Below are 21,260 nucleotides of genomic sequence, written 5' to 3' on the forward strand. Positions count from 1 at the left end.
GGATATCTCATGATGCTCCAACAAGTAATATATGTATTTTATGGGAATGCAGCCAGTGGCATGATCAGTGCACCACAAAATATAGCAGTTTTTTACCCTTCGTGTAATTCACCACCGCTATTTTTCACGCACACTGCATGAATCTATATTGAGGATGGAGGGTTAAAAAATGACGTTTAGTTTTCAGTAGGAGTGAAAGAAAATGCTGCACTGACATCACATGAACTGCCCGTAAAACCCATGGCACTTTAGCTAATCGGCGAGGACTTTGCCTACATTTTCATTCTTCTTGAAAGGGCAATGGGCTTGCTTAGCAAAATATAAAATTCCTGGAGAATTTCACAAGTGACCCTCAGAACTGTATATAAAATATGTGACTGTGGGGCTAATTTATTTGAAGAGTCTGGAGTAAAATCCACCATAAGGCCCCATTTTCATATTCTTCCCTTGGAGATGTTTGAACTCGCCTGATTCACTCACGAAAGCTCCCCAGCCACCATGAATCCGCAAGGAACTGGGGCACAGAGGCTGGAATGAGGGGTTCTTTACCTTTTTCATGGCAGTGGAGACAGCAGACTTGTGGAACTCATCCCACGTCACCCACTGCAATGGCTGCAGCTCAGATTCCTCCTGTTTCAGTGGAATATTGTCAGCTTCATCAACGCACAGGGAGTACACCAGGTAGGTCTGGTGAATGTGGGAGAAAATGTGCACAACCTGCATGGAGAGAGATGGCACAACATGAATGTTAGCTATGCGCCAACTTACAGAAGGGGAGAGAGAAAAACCTGACCTCTCTGAAAAGCTCAACTCTACCCCCCTGATCCCTAAGAACAATGCGGCCTGGGACACCTTTACCCCACTCAGCGAACAAGACATCAAAAAGATTCTCCTGAATATCAACCCTTCCAACCACTTCAGTGAGACCCATTACCCCCATCCATTTTCAAGGAAATCAAGAATGCACTCATCCCTACCTGGACAAGGATTGTAAATGCGTCTCTTTCACAAGGCACAATCCCGGATTGCCTAAAAGCAGCTCAAGTATCTCCTATACTAAAAAAACGTAACGCTGATAGGACAGACCTCAATAATTTCCGACCTATCTCCAACATACCCACCCTTGCGAAACTCCTTGAAAAATGCGTTCAGTCCCAACTCTGCGCTCACATTGAGAACTACCAGCTCTTAGACCAACATCAATCCGGCTTTCGGACGGGGCACAGCACTGAATCGGCCCTCATTCATGTTATGGATGACATTCTAAAGATTCTCGATCAAAACGAATCTTGCCTCCTGATCCTCCTTGACCTTTCCTCTGCTTTTGACACGGTCAATCATGACAACCTCTTAGCCATTCTGCAAAACAGGATGGGTTTTGGTGATCAGGTGCTACAGTGGTTCTCGTCCTTCCTCCATCACAGATCGCAAAGAGTCAAGGCAAATCGCTCTCTCTCCCAGCCCTCGCCTGTTCTCATGGGGGTCCCCCAAGGATCTGCTTTATCTCCTATCCTCTTCAACCTTTTCTTGGAACCATTAGCTAACTCACTTAACTCCATGGATATTCATTTCCACATGTATGCCGACGACACGCAACTCTACTTGAAAATCTCATCCCCGGAAAACCTCATATCACTCAACACCACCCTAACGTATACTCAAAACTGGTTAACTGAGAACCATCTCCTGCTCAACACCTCAAAAACAGAATTCTTGCTAGTCTCCCCTCAGAAATACACCCCCATCTTGACCTCTGGCTGAGCCACCTCACTGCTTTCAACTGCACTCCGCTCATCGTAAACTCAGCCAAATCTCTAGGAGTCACTATGGACAAGAACCTGAATATGAAACATCATATCAGCAATACATGTAAAGGATCAAACCACTTGATAAGAACACTCGGAAAAAATCAAACCTTTCCTCCCTCTTAAGGATTTCAAGCAGGTGGTTCAAGCGCTTGGCCTACCGAGGCTAGATTACGGTAGTGCTACCCTCTGTGGCCTGCTTAAATACACCCTGGCTCCGCTAAGGGCTTCACTGAATGCTGCTGCTAGACTGGTTACAGGCTCCAAACGCAATTAACACATATCCCAGACCTAAAAATTCTAAATTGGCTCCCCTATGAAGCACGAATCCAGCTAAAATTGCCACTATGACGCACAAAGCTATCCACTTCAAGACGCCCAGGTACCTGGCACAAAAACGTGAACTATCTTGTGGTGCAAGAGCCTCCAGAGTCCAGAAGCGCCACTACCTTACTCTTGAAACCACCTATCCTTAACAAAAAGAGAACCTGTCACAGAGCCTTTTCTGGCACGGCTCCAAAGATATGGAACTCTCTTCCTCCAGAAATACGCAGAATCTCCAGAACAACGGTGTTCAAACTGGAAGTCAAAAGATTCCTGATGAATAAACACCTTCAGTAATTGGGCTAGCCCCTTGGCCCGTTGTCATTGTTCCTTCTTTCATTGTTTCAACAGTTACTACTACACTTTTTTTGTGACATACTGTGTCCCTCTGTCGTTACACTGTACCTTGTTTAACATAACTTCCACTTGAATTTTCGTGCACCTTATGATCATTTGTGTTTTTAACTTGTTGTTTTTACATTATTATCCTTCCAGTTCTAGTTTGATTGTAAAGCGCTCTGATATCCCTTTGGACCTTGTTCGCGCTATATAAAACTTTATAAATAAATAAATAGATGAGGGAGTGTGTGTGGCTGCAGGAGAAAAGAAGACCAAATGCGAAGAAGACATTGCAAATAGAAAAAAATAAGGAAGGAGGGGAAATAAAAAGAAAAACGTAAAAACAGAAAGGAAATGAAAAAGGAAGTAAAAGAGAGTGAAGGAAGGAAAAAAAGGAAACTGCTGTGAAAAGAAAACAAACTGAGCATGGAATTTAAACGGAAGAAGAAAAAAGGGCAGTTGAAAAAGATTAACAAAAGAAAGAAGACAGAGGGAAGACTTTGAAGAAAAAATAACTCAAAACACAGGAATGATGAAAGACAGGGAAACAGCAGAAATGAGGGGGGGCAATATTGTATGCAATTCAATCAATCAATCAATCATAGGTTTGTAAAGCGCAAGCTACTCACCCGGAATGGGTCTCAAGGTGCTGAGAGGGGATGGGGTGGGGGGGGGTGGGGGGTGTCCCCAACTCATACCTCAACGTCAGGCCTATTTCACTGCTGCATGACACGTGCATTTTAGGTATAAAAACTTTCATTATGAGGATCTTGTCTCATTTACCTCTCCCACATACTGTAGATCAGTGGTAGATGTCACGCCTCTGGTCAGGGAGGAGAGGTGCTCACACAGAGCCTGTTCCTGCTTCTTCAATGAGAGGTCCGTCTCCAAAAGCAAGCTGGGAAACTCCCACATCCCTGCCAGCAATCCTGAGGAGTAAAGGGGGATATAGTCCAAAAGTGAAAGAGGGGCATCATTAGGATATAGCATGGGTTAAGAGGGTGCCAATGGCTTCCAGCCAACAACACGCCCAGGGAACACTGACATGGGTCAGGGCTGGTCCAGGATAGACACCAGAGTATTCAATGCTGCACAAACTTGAGTGCCGTTCACTAGGTGGACTTATGGGGCTGGTAGATATATGATCCCAGAAGCTGGGTTCAGGTTTCAAACAAGGCTGCCCTCAGATGGCCAACATGAGAGGTGTTCATGGGCTAATGCCAGTTCGGCCTCTTGAGACCACCGACAGTGGAGTCTGAGTGTGGCTCGTCCGACTGCTGTCAATGGAGTTCCTGCAACTGGCCCCAGTGGGCCTGAGAAAACTGTGTCTCCAACATGTCTCAGGGACAGTACCAGTCAGCTGCTGGCTTTGGGGATGGATTAGGTAAAGGTGGAACAAGTGAAGCAAGCAAATGGTTGGGGGCAGGGACAACAAAGCAGCTACTTGTCCTAATCTGGCTCAACAGCATGAACCTGGATGGATTTGAACCCCAAACCCTCGCCAAGTGGCAAGTCACTTGGAGTCACCCTACATACAGACCTCACACATCAACAAAAACAAAATGGACTGGTATCAGCTTCTTATACTATAGAAAGTGAAACCTGTATAAGCCCTCATAGGGCACCTGGATCATAACAATGCCCTGCTCCACAGTTTCTCAGATTTCACACTGCTCTCCCCCGTGGCCATTCTACATGTCACAGCACAACTCATCAACAGCTTGAAGAAACATTACCACTCCCATGATGGAACTCCATTGGCTATCTTTGCTGGTCCACATCATCTTCAAAACCAGCATCATCATCTACAAAGCCATCACGACCAGCACCCCAACCTATCTGACTGACAAGCTCTCCATCTCCAGTGGTTCTTGGCACACTCACAGCCAGGACACCACCATACTGGACATATAGAAGTGTAAAATGCACCCAGGACATGTAGCAACATCCTTGTATCTATCGGGAATGCCCCAAACCTGTTCCATTTGAGGAAACAGCTAATTACACGTCTCTTTAAATAGCACTGCATCATTAATCCATTTTAACTCTTAAAAACCAACCACCCCTCCAATATCATGTTAACTGTCGCTATGTCTATGATGCACTATAGTACTCCATTGCTTTCTAGCTAGGATCACACTACACAAAAATATTTGTTGAGAAGGCACAGATCATCATCAGGTAGAGGCTCTAAGGACTGGCATCAGCGTTCAAATGGTTGGTGCTTGTTCATTCGTGGCTTTACCTGAGCTAGGCCTTTGCACTATCAGGAACTCAGGCTCGCCAGACTTTCTTTGTCTCTTTGATACGCACGTAAGCGTCTGCTCCACCCTGGATTGCTTCTTTGCAGATTTCCTGGGGAAGTTGGCCACGCCCAGGGTGCTGTCCCACATTTCATTTGGGGGAAGACATAAGGAGCATTGCTGTCCATCAGTCACTGTGAAGAAGAGAGCAAACTAGGTTACAAGGGTTAGTAATACAAGAAAGGTGTGTTTAGTTTTACTCTCTGACACAAATTATCTGTATACAATGACTGCACTCTCAAAAACGACAGCTTCCTACCTGATGGTTGTTATGTTTGGTTATCACTACATGTTACAATTTATGTATGGCACTTTAAATGGGGGATTCTATTGTGTGTTCTAGCGTTGCTATGGGGAGCATCATAGTGGTGTTCCTAGTCTGGCAGATGTATGCTGGCTGTTAAGGGGATACCAACGCTATTCCTATGCTCTTAATAAAACATCTACTACTTGGCATATTAACTGTGTATGGAGATTGAATCTTTTCAATTACAACAAATGGCGACGATAAATGAAGAAGCCAGCAAGTAAGAAGTAAGAAGCAGATGCAGGAGCAGAGAGGAAGTAGCATGTTGGTGAAAAGGACCCACAAAGGTGTTTAGGAATCGACCTAACACAAGAAGAAAAAGAAAAAAAGAAAGAAGGAAGAGTCATAAAAAAGAAGAAGAAGGAGCGAAAGGACAGTGAGGATTGTCTTTGGAGGAAGGAACCTGTGGTTATTGAAGAAATAATAATTCGGGATTGTCTGTACTCGGAGAAAAAGACTGCGTTTTGTGGAAAAATCGTGAGTACTAAGTGCTTGGAGTCGTCATCGACATTTGAACTGGGAAAATAACCAAAAAGGGGCGATGTAGTAAATCGGTGCGAAGTTGGTGACATTGACGAACAGTACGGCTAACTGTTACCTTTTTGTACAACAACAACTTCGCGTGACCACTTCGTGACGTCTGCTATTATTAAATCTACATCGCGTGGTTCCTCCTTGACGCCTGCCTCTTCACGGACGAAGCGGACCAACCATCGAAAATCGAGTGTATGGACACTGGAAGCGGCATAACGAAATCGACGGTGGCGTGTTGACGTCAACACGTAATTGACGGAGGCGTGGTGACGTAAACGGTGGCCATGTTGGTTAAGGTGTAAAGTTGCCATGGGAACCAACTGGTACGCAAGGAAATAGACAGATCGTTTCACATTCGTTGCGGTTACGAACGGAACAGACAGTAACATTCAACGCTGTGGACCAAGGCGGACTACTGTGTCGAGCGGTATTATTTCTGTAATGAAATAGATGAATGGCTTCACATTTCTAGGATATTGACTGGATGCTTGTTGCAGTAACGCATAGAAAGAACAACTAATTAACCATCAGGGCTATCTAATAAGATAGTGTGCTGTTGCTTGTTTTAGGTTGTTCTTATCACACAAAAAAAAAATTGCTTGTTTTAGGTTGTGCAGGTCTAACACTTAAAAAAGAGAAATGTAAGTTTGCGGTAGAAGAGGTAGAGTATCTAGGGTATACTTTATCCAGTGAAGGGGTGAAACCAAAACGAGACTTATTGGAGGCGATAAGGAAGGCTCCATCACCCACAGACAAAGATAAACTTAGATCATTTTTAGGACTCATAGAGTACTATGCAAAATTTGTACACAATTTTGCTGAAAAAACAGAAAAAATTAAAATACTCCTCAGGAAGGGGGTAAAATTTGTGTGGGACTTGGAGCAACAAGAGACTTTTGAGAAGATTAAAAAGGAAATTTGCGAGGCAGGGATTTTGACCCCATTTGACACCAAGTTGAGGTCGATCCTTACTGTAGATGCTAGTGCAGTAGGTATAGGTGCTGTGTTGGCACAGGTTCACACATCTGGTTTCAAGACTGTAGCATTTGCTTCAAGGACACTTACTGATTCTGAGAGGAATTACTCAGTAATTGAAAGAGAAGCTCTGGCGGCGGCATGGGGAGCTGAATATTTTCGCATGTACTTGTGGGGATTTCATTTTACCTTACAGACTGATCACAAACCATTAGTGAAGATCTTATCCCCTGGTGGGGCAGGGAAAGGATCGGCAAGGTTGGCCAGAAGGCAGCACGTTTACAAGAGTATGTGTACAAAGTTGAATATATTGCGGGTTGGAGGAATAGTCAAGCTGATGGGTTATCTAGACTACCACTACCGTGGGATGAGATAGATAAAGCAAAGGTGGAGGCATTTCAATGTGAAGGTGCGGTTGCGACGGTGGATGAGTTGGTAGAAATGTGTGGCAGAGCGATTGATAAGGACCGATGGAATGCGAGTATGTTAAAGGATGAAATTCTTCAGGTGGTTAAAGAGCTAATTGTTAAAGGGAGTAGAAGGGAGAGTACCCTTCCGATGGGCGTGAGACCTTTTTTGAAGGTTTTGGAGGGATTATCTATATTTGATAAGGAGGGGAACATTATCATGAAAGATGATAAATTTATTCCTCCACAAGAGTTGAGGTTTGCTTTGTTTAAATTGGCTCATGAGGGTCATATGGGTCAGACACTCACAAAGAAAAGGTTAAGGGAGCATTTTTGGTGGCCTGCAATGGACCAACAGGTGTCTGATTGGGTTGAGAGGTGTGGTGAATGTGTGGAGAGTGAGAAAAGATTGAGAGTAGGTAACCAATGTGATTTTGGCAAAATTGGGGTTCCTGATCTACCTTGGCATACTATATGCTTAGACTTTATTGGCCCATTTGTTGGGTTAGGTCCAGAATTGAGATTTAGAGTGGTTGTAATTGATGTGATGTCTAAGTGGTTGAGTGTTGAATTTGTAAAAGAAATTACCACAAGCAGTACTATCAAGATATTATCCAATATTTTTAGGGAGGAAGGATACCCAGTTAAATTAATCACTGACAATGGTACACAGCTAACTTCTGCAGAAATGACATCATATTTGAAATTGTGTGGGATAGTACACACAAGGAAATCTTTCTATAACCCACAGGGGAATGGGGTAGTGGAAAGGGCCAATCGCATGGTGAAGGGTGTCATCCAAATGGCTATAATAAATAGGAGGGATGTGAAGGCTATGGTAAACGATTTGGTGTGGGCGTATCGTACAACAGCAAACACTGTGTCTGGGAAAGTTCCGTTTGTTGTTATGAGAGGACGTACTGCTAGTACCAAATTAATTCCAGCGTGGATGAAAGAGTGTATGGGTTTGGCCAATTTGAACTATGATAAATTGGAGGATGATAAGTCACTCCCACTTGGAACATCTATTAAACCCAATGATTGGGTTAAAGTTAAACCAGGACGTATAGGGGCTGGTTTTACAAAATTTCGTGGCCCGTATAAGGTGAGAAATGTGCATAGTAGGCATGTCACATTATACAATGGGGAGAATTGGAATTTGAGAAGGGTTGCTTTGTACAAAAGAAACTCAGGTTTAGACAGAGAGGTAGAATGTAGACAAGCTAGTGATCTTAACCCATATCTTCTGATCAGTGATGGTGAGATGTGTAATAGACAATCTTCTGTTGTCACAGGAGATCATGGTGATAATATCAACAATAGAGCTGCTTTACAGAGATCCAGATGTCCACCTAGGTATTTGCAAGATTATGTATGTGGGGATAAATAGACATGAGTTTTTGTTGAAGTGCTGATGCACTTTATTGTTATGAATATGAATAGATTAAGGGAAGAGGATATGTTATGTTTGGTTATCACTACATGTTACAATTTATGTATGGCACTTTAAATGGGGGATTCTATTGTGTGTTCTAGCGTTGCTATGGGGAGCATCATAGTGGTGTTCCTAGTCTGGCAGATGTATGCTGGCTGTTAAGGGGATACCAACGCTATTCCTATGCTCTTAATAAAACATCTACTACTTGGCATATTAACTGTGTATGGAGATTGAATCTTTTCAATTACAACAATGGTCTTCCTTCAGATATCCAACTCTCCAAGCAGCCAAGCACCAAAGGAGATCATCCTACAGATGGACAACCTTGCAGGAAGAAGACATACAAAGCAATCCCTTCCTCCACACTCACACCCTGAGCAGACAATCTTTCACACAGGCAACCCTCCGGAAGACACGCCTGAGGCAGATAACCTACAAGGTGGACATTCGTCCAGTCAAAGAATTAAAATAGCAGAAGGTGTTGTCTAACCTTCCAGTGTCGACAAGGGAAATACTCACAAAGCGCAGACCAAGTGACAGCCTTACTAGCCTCTCGAAACATATCTGAAATGTTCTGACTGCAGAGTTCTCGTGCATCCGCCTTCTTTTCCTTCATAGTGCTTGTGCCTTGCTCTGGTGTTCTTTTACTGAGCCAAGGGTCAATGTATTCTTCGCCCTAGCAGTGCACGCCTAGTAAGATGGAGATTTTATATCTGAACAATGAAAAAGCTGGATACATCTTCCAGACAACAAAACCTCAGTGGTGGATTGCCTCTTCCCTTTGCACAATGATGAGGTCACCTAACTCGTGGCAGGTGCCCAAAGTACAGCAGGCCAAGGTTGAGGCGTGTACCGCTGCTCAGGCATGATAAGAATGCCCTCCTGTTCGATCAATCATAGCAACTTTATTCGGGTACAGAAACACCCATAAAAGTACAAGAAACAAATATATTTATCATACATTTCTTACAGTAAGAATAAAATAATCAACAATAAAATACCGCCAATTCATTTGCCATAAACCTAATACAATAACTTTAAATTAAACTTTAACAACTTAAGTGCTAAGTAACAAGATAATCAATCCTTGATTTACCATCACTAGGTCACAAAGGTGATCAATGGAGGTACATGGTACTTCTTGACCAAACCGCGATCTTCAATGAAGGCCCCACATGAAAGCAGCATTTAATGTCCGCCAACAACTGCACATATCTGAATGCTACTCTACATTGGAAGTTTTGTGCAACGAGAATAAAAATTGATTTGTATACTGTGCATAAAATGTACAAAAAAAGAAAAAATGCAGCAGAGACTGTGGGGTAGTATTATTGCACGGGGAAGCTAAACCATATTTATGATACCCTCACGGAAAACAAAGTAATACAAGACCGTACCTGCCCTAAAGTAGGTTAGCAAAGATCTCTCCCAACGTCCTGCTGTGATAAGTAAACATTTTTGTGGTCCGCTAAAGGGCTCCAGGTTCATATAAGCTATAAATTCGTTTCTTAAGTTCTAAAGAATTCTGTTTAGAGCGAGCACGTTCCAGAAATCTGTATTTAATTAAAAAAAAAAAATGTTGTCAGAATTGCGGCCTCACAAAGGATCATCAAAAAGATTACTGGCCTAGCTCCTGGAAGGTATTGGAAAGATGGGCGAGCCAAGGAATACTGAGGCCCTGATCACATGATAAGCAGTCTTTGATCAACATTGGGTTCACGCTGGCTTCCTAGGTTCTGCCATGTGGAGATCCAGAGAATCATTGGACAACATTTTATGTGGTCCTCCTTGCAGCAGAGCCATAATTCTTCATGGCAGATATAATAAGAAGGGTTGTATGACGTTACAACGCATTCCGTTGCAACGCATGTTTTACAACGCGAATGCCATCACCACGAATATCCTTTACCACCAAAATGCCTTTAACACGCATACTTTTACAACATTTTTCGTTGTTAAACTATGCATGTTAATGGCATTTTCTTGTTAAAGGATATCTCCTATCCCTACAAATTAACCCTAAAAATGTACCCTTAAAATGTACCCCTGCGCGACACCACCCCCTCCTTCCCCCTTACCTCTCCACTCCAAGCACTTCTGATTTGCGTTTTACGTCGTGAAGTGGAAGTGTCTTTCCATTTCCTCTAACGACGCCGATTGCCTACACATCTTTTTTCTTCTTTAACTGTAAACTCCCCCTTTTTTAAACCCATGCTTTTTAAGGGGGGAGACCCCCCAAACCCACCCTTTTTTTTTTTACCTTTATCACACATGCCTTTACTACCTATCTCGTTGTAAAGGTATGCGTGGTAAAGGCTATTCGTGGTAACCACGCATGCGTTGTTATGGTTATGCGTGGAAACGGCCGCGTTGTAGTGGCCGTTTCCCAATAAGAAGTAGTCGGGCAGGGAGAGGCCGTCTGCAAAAGCAGTATTCCTCCATCTGAATGGCTGTGCAACCAGCAAAACCCCAAATATCGGCTCCGTATGTTGCAGCAGGCACACGTTGCGTCTTATAAATTTGCAATAATGGGGTCACCACTAGGTGGTCTGGGTATATTAAATAAAGTCCCTACCACTGAAGAAAGCTTTAGGCAACAATGCAAGATTTTAGGGGCTTAGGATCCAGACAAATTGTTTATGAGCCCCAGAATGGAAAAGCTATTAGTTCTTTCTAAACGTTCTTGAACAACACCTAGAGTAGGGGCATGTATTCATTTGGGCTTGCCAGCCATAATATACGATTCATGAAAATTTGTAAGTAGATCGAAGTCTGCAATAAACTGGAAAAATTAGGTTACTACCAGGCGCAGGGCTCTTGGAGTGCAGGCCATTAACACTGTATCGTCGGCATAGAGGGAAGCTAGAAAAAGGAAGCCGCCAACCCTAGTGATATCCGGGCTAATGATGCTAAGGAACAGAGTTAATTTAATAATGTAGAGTATAAATGAAAGAACGCATCCCTGCCCAACCCTTTGGGAAATTTCAAATTTGTCTGCAAGTTCTCCATTGGTGCTAAATCTGATTCATGTGCTCATGCTCTCATGCAAGACTGCTAGAAAGTGCACAGTGTCTTCTTCCAGACAAAGTTTCAATAGAATTGGCCACAGCCTTGAGTGGTTAACGCAGCCAAAAGCTGTGGACAAATCCATGAATATTGGGGAGAGTGGACATTGCTTTGCAATGGTATATTTGCCTATAATTAAATTGAGATTAAGGCACTGCTCCACTGTCCCCAGTCATCCCCTAAAGCTATACTGGCAGCGAATAGGTCTACTGTTTTTTGAAGCCTGACCATTGATCCTATTATAGGTGACTGTTAGACCTGTCAGCCCTTTGGCAGTTCCCTCCTCATTTTATTATTTTTGTCCCTTTCCCCCTTCTCATTTTTTCTGTCTACCTAACTTTTTGGTGCTGATGGAGAGGTTCTGGGTGTCTTTTCCACTTCACATGAGGGAAAGGCGCAAGGTGCTCCCCTGAGGTAGATAGATGAGGAAGGTAGGATTCGCAAAATGGTGGCTCCAACTGTCACCTCAGCACCCGGGCCATGACTGCCATGGGAGGTTCCAGAACCTTCTGGACCCCTCTGGCAAGTCCGGCCAAGGTGATAAATAGAGGTGGCAGGAGGGCGGCCATTTTAGAATCAAGTGGGCTGTGGAGTCATTCAGGAGTAAGGCGCCTGTGTGAGGAGGTGGTTGTACTCAGAGAGGAACGGACAGGTCCACGGGTCTGCACTGAGTCTTTATCCTAGTAACGCCACCCCTACCCTTGTGACCGGTCCCTGAATGCTGGCAGTGAACTGGTAGAGCAGCGTAATTCTAGGAGTTACGAAAGTGGCCAGAACCCCTGAAGGGGGTCCAGGTTTGCTGTCTGAGACCGACTCATCCCGCGGGCCGTCCTGTCAGGAGAGGAAGAATTGGACTGGCCCTGGTGATTAACCCCCCCTTATCCCTAAACGAGGAGAAGCTGACCGCGGTCCGTAGCTAAGAGGCTAAGAGGACTGTGTCTTTCTGTGCCACCTGGACCAGGGAATTCCTTGCAGCGTTTGGTACCGCCCCGAGGCCCCCCCCCCCTTTTTGCCCGTAATAATCCCTCGACGAGGTCCTACCTGAAATGGACCCTGCCGCCACTCCGTGAACAGTAGCGTGGCCGGGGGCCCTCTGAAGTGGATCCGCGGTGCCCCAGGAACTGGAGAGGTGAGGGGCTGGGGAGCCAGCAACGTTGCCACTCCTCTGAGGAGAAGTCGCTTCAGGAAGAAGGAGGGGGAGGCGTGTCTGGCCCGGAGGCTGCCGTCCTCCGATCACATGGGAAGGGGCTAAAGCGCCGCCCTTCGTTGCCGGAAGAAGTGGGAGACTGCGTCCCGTCCTGTCTCTAGAGGCGCGGATCGCGCAACGTCCCGGTCCCCGATTCGAGTCCTCGGCAGCTGCCCGTCCAGAAGACCGTAACGGAGTAAGGCACGGAATCGGACAGGGGGCGGGAAAGAGCCCGAAGGTGGATTATCCTTCTGTCAGGGGATCTCCCATAAGTTATTCCTCGGGGGTGGGGATCGGTGGAAGTTCCCGGGTCCTCGTCCTCCCTGAGAAGGGGAACGCCTCGCCGACGAAGAAGTCTGTCTCTCACGAAGTGAGGGGGAGTTGGTTCCAGTTCTGACGGGACCCCTGAAAAAGAGGACACCGAGACTAACCGTAAGCTGGGCCTGGTGGAGGAGGGAGGGGAGTGAGAGAATTCTGTGAGGCCCATAGCTGTTCTCAGGGTCCGTGGTAACCATACGAGTTATTTATAATTTTCTCGGAAGCCGAGATCCCTAGGAGACCAGCACAGAACTAGGGGGAATTAAGGCCTATGTGATATTGTTACGAGGTGACTGTGGGAAGGGTTATTCATCTCCAGCTGCCAGGACTGATACTAGGGCTACAAGGGAAAAGAAATAGTAAAGGAAAATTAACCAAGCTGCTGTGAAACAACCTATAGAGTTCAGGTGCTGTACATAGGCCCCAGGGAAGTAGTTGTGGGGGGCCCCTTGGGAATTAACATTCCCTGTGGAGTGGTCAAGTCATACTTAAAATGCCCAACTGAAATGTGTCAGGGGGTTAAGCTTTTTGTTGTGAAAACACTGGTTGAAAGGTTTATCGTACTGCTCTACTTGGTGTGCCTCAAGACAGCGAGGAATGTTAACCTGGAAATGTTAACCTGGAATTGTACTAGAAATGTACTAGAATGGTACTAGAAATGTACTAGAAATGTACTAGAATTGTACTAGAATTGTACTAGAAATGTACTAGAATGGTACTAGAAATGTACTAGAAATGTACTGGAAATGTACTGAAATGTTACCAGTTTAATGGAAAATTGATTAATTAAGCCTAACAAGGAGGAGAGGGGTCAAAGTCTTTTTAATAAAACTTCACAGTTAATCCGTGTAGCGTCCTTTTTGGGTGAGGCGGCGCCAGATTGCGAGCTGGGTAGGATGCAAGCATGAGAAGCCAGAGGGAGGTATAAGCCTGTTGACCTGAGCCAAGCTACCCCTGGGACATAGGTCCAACAGTGACCCTTCCCAAGATTTGAATTGAGGTATCGATGAGAGAAATCGGCCTATAGCATTTTGGGTCTGATTGATCACCTTTTTTAAAAATAGAAACAATAATCGAGGAAGACCAGGACCTGGTTAGGTGGGAATATGTAAGGCAGATATAGATACTAATCAGCAGTGGTGCCCATAAATCGGGGTTACATTTTACCAGGTCTCGAGGGACCCCATCCAGCCCTGGTGCTTTCTCAATAGGGCTCTGCTCTATAGCTTCAGCAACCTCCTTTGAAGAAAAGGATAAATAGAGTTGTTGATCAGGAGTAAACAGGGAAGCCACATCTGGAGCGGTTGGAGATCCTCCTGCTCTTAAGTGTTGTCATTCAGTTTCACAATATCATCTGGACCAGGAATGTGCCACACTATTTCCAAAATGCTTTTTCTGAAGGGTCCAGTAACCCCAGAGCCCTTAGAGTGCAGGATGGAAATATATGCCTCTGACTTAAAGAGACAAAATCACTTACCACACTCCTCTATGTCAGTGACCCGGTTGGACTTTGTTGAACCTTTTCCAATCAGCCTCTGGACTGATGAGCCAAGCTCTTTCTCCACCTGAAACACAAAGGTTGGCACTACATCAGTCCCCAGCCCTCTGGAAGAATGACAGTGACAAACAAAAAGAGTACATTGGGCAACTTCCCTCCTTCAGATATTGAAAATGATTTTCTTTCTAACTTTCGCTATTCTCTGCATTGCTACTCTGATTTTCAGAGCTTGGACATCCCTGCCTCAAACCCACCTTTTTCAGCAGTAGCCTTAAGGTCATCACAAACCATGGCCTAAAGGTCATAAGAAACCATGGGCTAAAGGTCATCACAAACCATGGCCTAAAGGTCATCACAAACCATGGCCTAAAGGTCATCAAAAACCATGGGCTAAAGGTCATCACAAACCATGGCCTAAAGGTCATCACAAACCATGGGCTAAAGGTCATCACAAACCATGGGCTAAAGGTCATCACAAACCATGGCCTAAAGGTCATCACAAACCATGGACTAAAGGTCATCACAAACCATGGCCTAAAGGTCATCACAAACCATGGGCCAATCACTGCACTTCCTAACACCATTGGACCACTTTAGAGCCATATGATGTTATCTGAAAATAGTGGCAGCTATATTTTGATGAACTTACTAGGACAGGAGCTATATTAACAGCTGTTCAATGAACTTAGTGTCCACTCCTTGCTAATTCATTCACTATCACCCACTTAGCAGTGACAAAGAAGCCCATTCCAACACCTGTGCGGCTAAGCAGGCTTGCTTAGGCTGTCATGCCCTCAAAACACTGCGGCACCCACCTCAGTATTCTTGTTCTTTCTGCAACTACACCTAACACTATGCCCTGATGGACCAATAGGTGTTGCTACTGAAAAGTGTCTATGCTTCGTCTGCCTTCCCTCAGTCAATCTTCTACTCACACTGGTCACTAAGCAGCACAAACTGACTACTCTTGAGATCACTAATATCACTGCATAAGAACACTTACTGATGCTTCTAGGCACCTTGTGCAGATTTCCTAGCCAATGTGTATGCTTATAGCTGTGGCAACGGGAGGTGTGCTTGGTTTTAAAACTGCATGCTGTATTAACGCAAGCGTTCCTGTAAACAGCTCTGACTGATGGCAGACACACACATGCTCCCATGTTCTTGTGAACATCACATGACCACTAATAGGAAAGCACACACTTTTCTACATGTGACTTCTTGACAGAGGTGCACGTACCAAGCCACAGCTAGAGTAATGAACTCTCTGCATGCCGCAACTCCCCGCACACTGAGGCCGATTCAGCTTCAAGCTCTCTGTAGACAATACGATGAGGACCACTGATTACCAAGAGAAAGTTCAGATCGCTGTGCGTGCTAGATAAATGACCAATAGACCCAGTGCTGAGAACTGTCCTAAGCTGAGAAGATGAACCATTTAGAAGATAATTTAATCCTTAAATGTAAGCCAATGTTTTGGCCTGCGTTCCACTGAGGTGTTATCCAGATGTGCAAGACCCATGGCTACGTGTTTTGACCAACCTTAAAAAGTTGGATCAATGGACAGGGCATTAGTGTGACATAAACTTACCACTGACCACACTACTAAAGCTTTATTCCTGAAAATAGGTGCTGGCACAAGCTACAATTTGGGAACAAAGACTGATGACCGTGACCAAAAGGAAGCACACAGTCTGACCTTACCCATTAATAGTATAGCCACAAAACAATAGTCTGAAATACAATCTGTAGTGAATTCAGTAGCGGATGGAAGCTCTAAACAGCATTCATTATTTTAGAAAGTAGTTCAGGGAATTGGTTGGGCCACAGTCATCGGTCTCAGGTCACGCAATAATTTATTGGGGTCAATGGCATCCTCTACATTGTTACCCTCTCCAGGGCATTGCAGGGAGGGGTTATCTTTCTTCTGGATCATTCCCAGTTTACATGAAGTCTTATTGTTACCTCTGGATGAGTCCTTGTGTTGCAGCTTGCTCAGTGACCTCCATGCAGAAGATTCTGAAACAGTCCACACAAGGAGGACGAGTGAAGGCAAAAGAGAGGGGAGAAACCTATTGTACATTTTGTCACTCTAATGTGTCTCCAAGAGGGTTGATGCCACTCTGGGCACTTATCATGGCACTTAAGACTATACTTTTCATTGGTTCTCTTTTGCTGCCAAAACTGTGATGCAGAAGAGATTAAATTATAGGTGGTGGTTGCAGGAAACTGGGTTTTTGTTGCAGTAGTCCGCCCCCACCCCTCACCCCCCTCATATTTTTGCCTGGTATTGGATGCAACTTTGACTGAAGTGCACTGGGTTCCTGCTAACCAGGTCCCCAGGACCAGTGTTCTGGCCCCAAAACAAAACAACTGGTCAATTGATCCCAAACTGGCCAGGCCTTTAGCAGCTCTGTCAGTCCCTAACAAGTGGTACTTCTGATACCTAGGGCATAGTTACTAAAGAAGGTCCCAAAGAGCTGTGCCACAATATCTTGTGCCACTGTAAGGGACCCAGCACCTAACTCATGCAGACTGCCACTGCAGTCAGCGTGATAAGGAGCTCTAAAAAGTAAAAACATGACAAGTCACACACCTGTGTACCAAGTTCCCTAAGACTGCATGTCATTTTTGTAAGTCACCCCTTCGGCAGGCTTTAAAGCCCAAAGGCAGGGTGCATTATATTAAATGTGAAGACATCTGTATGAGCAGATATGCCCCCGTGCTGGCCAGTTCAAGTACTGACAGCTGACAGAACAAGTGAGCAGGAAAGCCATCTCACGGTATGTACTGGGCACTAGTCAAAACGAGTTTCCCAGCTACATACTGGCTTCACTGAAACCTATTGTGTTTGGTACCAAACACCTCGTATTAATAGACCCACACTGATTCCAGTGATAGATTTATTAATACACGCACCCAGAGGGTACCTTAAAGGTACCCTCTGGTACCCTGAACCCTACTAGCCCTCTAGTGTGCTGGCTGATTGGTCCGGTCCAGCCTGCCACCACAGACATGTTTCTGACCTCCTAGGAGTTGGGCGCAACACTCTCAGAGGTCTGAAACAATGCCCACTCTGGCAGGAGGTGTTTACACCTCCTCCTCCGGAAAGGCTAGTAAATCAGCATATTACGGCAACAGGCTTCAAAGGCCTCTTCCTCCTTTGAAATGCGACCCCAGACTTCACCAGACAGGGCAAATGCCAAACCCCTGCCCCGGGCCCATTTTGCAACACAACAGGCGGGAAAATTAGCTACTCAGGAGGAGCGCCCACCCTCAGGCTAGTACCACCCCTAAGGTGGGCTATCTGATGTGCACATGACTAGGAAAATTCCACCATCTTAGTTTTTGGTGGAATAAGGTCCTCTGGGTCAGGGTTAGACCTGCTTCCCACAGGAAGTGGTCATATAGAGAGTGTTGTCACCCTAAAGGTAGATAGCCCATCACTTACCTTAGCACTCCTAAATACAGTATTTAGGTGGCACCCCTGATGTCAGGACCTGAGATTTGACAGACAAAAATAAGTTAACCAAGAAGTAGGGCTGACCCTATAACCAAGTAGCAACTACTGATTTGGCGCCAACCCTGCCAGCCTCGCTGCTGCACCCGACCCTCGTGGAGAACCAGACTTGTTCTGCCACTGTGCAGACTCCAAGAAACCCAGAAGGCTGCCAGTGCTTCGTAAATCGCCAGAGAACTCCTTTGGAATAGAAGAGCTACTCGCCTGCAGCCGCAGGCACAAAAAGAAGCAAAGTCTGGTACACCGGCCTTCCATTTACTGGGACTACCAACACTGCAGCCACCCAGGAAGAGGTCACCATGCTCCTACAGGTCAGATCCGTCTTCCCTCCAAGTGTGGGGATGCCAGGACTGACGAGAGCCCCGAAACACCAATACCTGGGGCACTGGACCACTTGCAGCAACCAAGGCTTGTTGTGTCCAGCCCAGACACCAACGCTGAGGAAGACTGACTTGCACGTCAAGGGACTTAAGAGACTGTGAGACCCACACAGTGATTGGTCCAGCTGTCCTGTTTGTCCCTTTTATGCAAAACTAAAGCAGAGTGTGTCCCTGACCGCTGCCACCTGACACCTCAAATCACCTCTGCCTCCCCCACAGCCCAAGTCTGAGGGAGATTGCGGTGCCCACGGGGTCCTGAGACCCACAACAGCTGAACCCACTCTTGGTTTTGGACAGACTGGACTTCCAGTCGCCGCCTGCAGCCTCTTTCTGCAGGCTCCCTCCAACCGCAAGTGTCTCTAGCACATGACCGGACACCAAAAGACACCTCTGCACCCGAGCCCCACAGCCAGAGGAGAAGTGGACCAATGGTGTCCCTAAGTGCCCGAGCATCTCAAAGACTGAGCCCACCTGTGGGTTCCCCCTTGACCAGCCTCCAGTCTGAGCTTGCAGCCTATTTTCGACCAGACTGTTCCCCATTGAAGTGAAGGGGCACCAACACCGCAACACACCTTTGCACCCGGCCGCCCTAGAGCTGCCCAAGGCAACCTGTTGGTGTGGCCTTGGACCTTGTCCCATACTCACCATAAGTCCAAGAGAACAGTCCCGAACGTTGCTAACTGGGGTCCGAATGCAGTGTTTTTGCCCCATAGGATAAAATTATAGCTCCAGAAAGTGTCAACTTTTGAAACCTGTGTAAATTCATCTCTTGAAAAGTACTTACCTGATTCCGATGGTTTTGGTATCTAAATTCATATAAAAATAAGTGTTATTTTTGTAAATTGGTGTCGGATTTCTTCATTGAGTGTGTGTCTCACTTACTACCTTTGAGTGTGCAATAAATGCTAAACACTACCTTCTGATATTTCTAACTGCTCGCCCACACTACCACAAAAGAGAGCATTTGGGTTGTCATTTGAATACCAGTTGGAGTTGGCCTGGACTTTTTACCTCTTTGTGGTCCACTCTAAAGAGCCAGCTTCCTACAGTGGTAGTGAGTTGGCAGGAAGATCTCAAGGGTTTAATGGAAGGGGAGGTGATGTGGATCAGCAATGGCCATAGGAATCCTCCCCCCACACCTTGAGGGTCTTGAGTGGAGAGCTAGAGGGGGTGATGTAACAAATCTGGAAGATGTATTTAGAGACCATATACCACAGGAATAACAGACCACAGCCGAAGAATCGTTGTGGATGCTGAGTAAATATGTGTAAACTGTCCTGTGGTGTACTGACCTGAAGCTGTTAACTGAGGGGAGAGTGGTGTCTGTTTTTTTGGGCCAGATGAAACTTGGTGACAAATCTAGTATCTGATGAATCGCAAGAAGATGGCGTTTCATTCAAAACTGATCGCAGACTTGTAAACAGATCTAAATATTGCAGCATCAAGTTCTAGGGAGATCTAAAGAAAGTCCTTTTGCTCTCTGGCTACTTAGGAAAGTTTTGTATTCCACCTGACAGCACTGTCTAGGTGCTTGTGCTAAGGCAGCAGATGCAGCGAAAGAAGCATGGAGAGAGAGAGAGCAAAATAGGGCGAGTGAAGCATGAGACAGGTGTGGCGGGTACTGAACAGTGCATTAGTTTTGGGCTCTGAACATTTCAAGCCTATTTACTAGGATGGTTAGATCCTGTGAGGTGGTAACAAATTAGTTGTGTGGCTGCATCCTTTGGTGAGATCCTGTTATTGGGGTAACTGAGGGATAGGTGGAGTCCCTACCAATGGGTGCAAAGGAAGGAGGAGCATTATGCCTTTCAGGTGTGGGCCAGGTTTACTGGAGTTCCTAACTTTTTTACCTACTTATATGATTTATTGTTTTTGCTAAATGCAGACGAGGCAGCTTTTTCATTGGAGAAGCGTACAGGTAAAGTGAACCTTTATTTGATAGTTACTTGATTATATATTAAAAAAAATGAGCATGTTCTTTACAGTTTATAGATATAGATACACAGATATACATATATTGTAGGTCATACATTTTAAACACTAAGGGCCTCATTTACAATTGCTTGATGCACAAAAGCGCAGCAAGCCTTCCTGCTGCGCTACCATGCGTCGATATACAAGGGTAGGAATGCGCCATATCTAAAAGATACGGCCCATTCCTGCCCCTTTCCCCTGCGCTGGTGCACAATGGGTTGCCATGCGTCAACACAGGCACCCTAGGCGCCATGGCGCAAGGGTGTCAGCGTGTTGGGGTGATTGTTTTTGTGCAAATAAAATGTAAACTGATAATCGCTGAGGTTTCTGAATTTTGAAAATACTGAAAAAAATCCCACCAGAATTCAAAACAAATTGAAACAGAAAACAAGCACGGGTCAAATATGAGACGAAACAAGCGCATGAAGCATGTAGGCTAGCAATCACAGGGCTTTTGAAAGGTAATCAAACTAAATACCTTCCCTCACGTGTTCGGGTTCAATCTGTGCTGCAATTTATAGACTGTGCAGATCTGGCTGAATCTGACATCTATCACTAAAGGGCACTGCCACAGAATAAAGAAGAGTGCCACTGGCGCAGAAACAATAGACCACTCTTGCATCAATTCTAGCCAAAGAAGGAGGTGAGGGCATTTAAAGACAGATGAACTGTAAGAGTCCCCACAAGAGACACCACTCAAAATTAACTTTCTTTATTGTATTCTAAGAACTCCCTCATTTACCAAAAATAGGGAGGAAAATTGGTTGCATCAGAGGAATGTTATTTCTGGTTGGACAAAGTTCAAACCGCATTACAGCTGTTTTTTGTTCGCCATTCCTATGCCGCCATCTGAAGAACGGTTTCTGTCTATCCTTGGACGAGTGGG

The 21,260-nt window shown here is 45.2% G+C and overlaps 1 protein-coding gene across 4 annotated transcripts in view; it reads right to left on the minus strand.

Annotated features, from left to right (window-relative positions):
- The window catches only part of MUTYH (mutY DNA glycosylase), a 172,469-nt gene that overhangs the window by 12,381 nt on the left and 138,828 nt on the right, over window positions 1–21,260 (minus strand). For all 4 annotated transcript variants that reach the window (XM_085602829.1, XM_085602830.1, XM_085602828.1 and 1 more), the window contains 4 exons: window positions 14,480–14,567; window positions 4,714–4,905; window positions 3,252–3,397; window positions 550–717 (listed from right to left, as the gene is read on the minus strand). In XM_085602829.1, coding sequence (XP_085458955.1) covers window positions 550–717; window positions 3,252–3,397; window positions 4,714–4,905; window positions 14,480–14,567 — 594 coding nt within the window. The remainder of the gene's footprint in view (window positions 1–549; window positions 718–3,251; window positions 3,398–4,713; window positions 4,906–14,479; window positions 14,568–21,260) is intronic.

This window comes from Triturus cristatus, chromosome 4_2, assembly GCF_964204655.1.
Source record: "Triturus cristatus chromosome 4_2, aTriCri1.1, whole genome shotgun sequence".
In the NCBI taxonomy this organism is placed as follows: domain Eukaryota; kingdom Metazoa; phylum Chordata; class Amphibia; order Caudata; family Salamandridae; genus Triturus; species Triturus cristatus.